Source organism: Lactuca saligna, chromosome 9, assembly GCF_052625555.1.
Source record: "Lactuca saligna cultivar CGN05327 chromosome 9, ASM5262555v1, whole genome shotgun sequence".
NCBI classification, from domain to species: Eukaryota; Viridiplantae; Streptophyta; class Magnoliopsida; order Asterales; family Asteraceae; genus Lactuca; species Lactuca saligna.
The window spans coordinates 35063184-35066619 of record NC_136425.1 but is presented as its reverse complement, the minus strand read 5'-3'; the positions used below and the strand labels follow the sequence as shown (position 1 = coordinate 35066619).

The 3436-nt window shown below is 35.2% G+C and overlaps 1 protein-coding gene across 1 annotated transcript; it reads right to left on the bottom strand.

Moving 5' to 3' along the window:
* Window positions 1–407: 407 nt before the first annotated feature.
* Window positions 408–2614, bottom strand: LOC145015497 (NAC domain-containing protein 16-like). Its single transcript, XM_078973978.1, has 3 exons — window positions 2265–2614; window positions 1163–2095; window positions 408–841 (listed from the first exon to the last, which is right to left on the bottom strand). The coding sequence occupies exons 1-3, from the start codon at window positions 2470–2472 to the stop codon at window positions 420–422; spliced, it is 1563 nt and encodes a 520-aa protein (XP_078830104.1). The 5' UTR covers window positions 2473–2614; the 3' UTR covers window positions 408–419.
* Between the last annotated feature and the right edge of the window lie 822 nt (window positions 2615–3436).

Below are 3436 nucleotides of genomic sequence, written 5' to 3'. Positions count from 1 at the left end.
AAGGTAATGCATGAAGCAGCACAAGGTGAGACTGAAAATATTTTATTAGTAAATGCTCTCGTTGCTTTCCGCCAAGAAACTAACAAACATTTCCGTCTTGTTGAGTTTTGGCAAATTGTAAGGCATAACGACAAATGAGTTGTGTGTTTTGAATTTTAGTTGTATTGTGTGTTAATTTAATTTGAAGTATGTTTTGGTTGTTTTTTTATTTCAAGTGTTTGATATCCTTTCATTATTTAAATTTCTATGTTTCGTGTATTTAACTTTTAGGTTTTGTAATTTAAAATTCTATGTTGATTTTTTTTTTGGTGCGTTAGTAATTCTAGTTTAATGAAATTTTAGGTTTTATGAGAACAATTTGTTTGAAATTTTAAATCTTAATATTAATTAGTTTAGGAAAAAAAAAATCAACTAATGTTCTACTTGTGTTTCTTATTCACATTTACATACTTCACCCCATGATTTAGAATTACACCTTTTTCATATTCTCCACCTTCAACCAAACCATATGAATGTTTCACAATATGATAGATGCCCCTAAAAATACACATAATATAGCAATCAACACTCCAAGAACAGAAAAATAAACAAATACCCTTTGGTCTCAATGACCTTTTTACCCTTCTAGTCACATGAGTAACAGCACCATCGGCATTGCTGATTCTACCAAAACTAGGAATAAGATCAAACGCCTTATTCATAAGAGCTATGCTCTCCAATGCCAATGCCAATGCCGGACTGATGGCAGAAGAAAACCAGGAATCCGTCCCACCATCATCTTCTCCGGTTTTCTGATTCTGATTCACACCGGAATCGGGTATTCCAGACTTGTCATTTATACCTAGAGAAAATAAACAAACAAAGGACAAAAAGAACTTGCATATCAGCTAACAGTTTACATTATACTAATACCACACTGATAGCAATGAACTCTTGAATGTTTGGCTCAAACTCTCCCCTGTTCACAGTTGGGCTTGAGAGTTCTCACCATTTTCCATCTGATCAAGAGCCCCAAAATGTTAGCCAAATGCAAACACTGTACACTAAGAAAGTCTAAAATCGTAATTTATTTACATTTCAATGTCAAACACTGTCAATGATTGATAAACAAGCCTTGCATATCAGAATGTGTCGCCTCCATAGTTTGGAGCAAATTCAGTACCTGAAGGAGCAAAAATGGTGACATCAGTTGAGTCTTCAGTTTCTTGGTTGTGTGTCCAGAGGCTGGAATTGTAATCATTTGAATATGAATGTAGACCAGAGTTTTCTATTCCAAAATCAAGATTACTCGTGTAAAATGGTTGACATTTGAAAGGATTCACTTCGTTGAACTCGGTTGCATTATTGTAGAACTCAAGTGCACAAAACTCATCAACACCACCAAACTGAAAATCATCAAACATTGAGCTTTGAAAAGATGGTTGTGGACCTTGTAGATCATCCAGTTCAAGAAAATCTTCATTGAACACCAAAGGTTGTGGCAGTTGCAGTGGCAGTGGCAGTGGCACCTCCTCCAAACAAGTGATCACTGATGGTTCTTTTGCTGACTGGGCCAAATCAGAACCATGGTGCACCTCTAACTGTTCATGGCGACTGTTGACTGGATTAGACTGAGCCAGTGGTTGAACAATCTCAGGTTCACAAGTTAACTTAGGCTGATCGACTGAAGTATTGACGTTCTTCACAAGAAGTGATTCAACATCCAAACAGTTGTCATCATCGCTCCATTCTTCTTCAACAAAGGGAGCACCATACTGCTCACCATTCTTGGGACCTGGTCCACTTTTCTTAAATACTTTGCAAAGGGTGTAGTGTTCTTGTACATTCTTGCATCTCTTGAGCTCCTCTTCTTCCACGGAGTACTCGTGCATCACCCAATCTGTGCGTTTACCAGAGGGTGCACGGCCTTCATAAAAAACGAGAGTTTTCTTTAATCCAACTGTGCGTGAGTAGTGCTTAATGAGACGATCCTTTCCGGTGGCTTTCCAATAACCGTGTTTTGTCCCCCTGTTTGATCTTCCTCCATTAGAATACTTCTTATCGCGATGAGTAAAAAAGAACCACTGCCTGTCGCCGGTTTTCCATTTAGCTTTACCTGCATTTGGAAATTAGGTATGATAAGTAACGAATGATTAACCATTCCAAAACTCAAAAGAATAAACAGAACTTGGTGATTACAGAATCAAAGAAATCTAAAAATCAATTCGTGGTATCAATAAACAGCAAACGACGAGTATAAAGTACAAGAGTATGTATGTATATACCTGGCAACTCTTCTGGTTCCCATTTACAAACATCAATTTCGCCGATGACATCAAGCTTGAGTGATCGACCGCAGATTTTCTTTTTCAGATAGTACAGAATCAGTTCCTCATCGGTCGGATGGAACCGGAAACCAGGAGGGAAGCACTTTTCACCAGAGGACGAAGATGACTTGGAAACAGTGACTGCTGCGATTGATTCAGAACCCATGAATTTGGTGGAAAGATTTGTGAGTGAAGTAGAGTTTGTGATTGATTGAAGTTGAAAACATAAACCCTAGGGTTTGAGAGATGGAAGCGAAGCGTGTAGAGGAAGAATCGAGTCCCCGAATGGGTGGACTCGGTGAGATTTGGGTATTGGCGTTTATTGGATTGAGTTTATATAGGCTGCGCTTTCAACTTAAATTGCGGGTATATTTTGTCTTATTTTTTGATCTCTTTTTTTTTTTTTCAAAATCGTAACTATTGACTTATTTTAATAAAATTTGTAATATGAAAATCTAAAAAATTATTAATCCAAGAAAATCTCTACTTCGTTTTTCTTAACAAAAAAATAACAAACAATTACATTTCGGGATACTCTCATAAAAGGAAACTAAGCTGTTTTAGAAGATGACTCAATCTTTTCATTTGTTTTAGAAGATTACTCAACTTTTTGTATTTTAAGGAAACTAAGTTCATATTTGGGAGTTTAAAAAATTAAGTAAATAAACGGGTAAGCCGATGATTTTTTGTCCGGTCATCATTGTAATTTGTCTAATTCAAATCTACTTAAATTAGACAAACTTTTTTTGTTCCTTAAAAAGATAAAAAAAATAAAAAATAAACTTGTTTCTCAAACATTCTTCGTGATGATGGCAACATACATCAAAATCGATCTTCATTTTCGAGGAATCTTCATCAACAAACCATTTTGCTACTTATATGGTATACATCATATGTTCGAAAATGTCCATTTTGCATGTATGGACTTTAACAAATGTTTTAGTTTTCTTGAAAGATTTATATAAGAGAAGTTTGCAAAGCTTTATTATTTTATACTAGATATTGAATTCCCTAAAAATTTAAGATTGATTTCTAATGAGTTTTAATATGTTAAGTTCATTGACATTGATTATCGTGTTGTATTGCATGTTAATTTGGGCTAGATATTTTAAGGTTTATAAATTATAAAT

Coding starts and splice junctions, on each gene's coding strand:
- LOC145015497 (XM_078973978.1), bottom strand. CDS start 2,472: ATGGGTTCTGAATCAATCGCAGCAGTCACTGTTTCCAAGTCATCTTCG. Junction 2,096..2,264: donor GGAACCAGAAGAGTTGCCAG/GTATATACATAC, acceptor TTCCAAATGCAG/GTAAAGCTAAATGGAAAACC. Junction 842..1,162: donor CACCATTTTTGCTCCTTCAG/GTACTGAATTTG, acceptor TATTTTCTCTAG/GTATAAATGACAAGTCTGGA.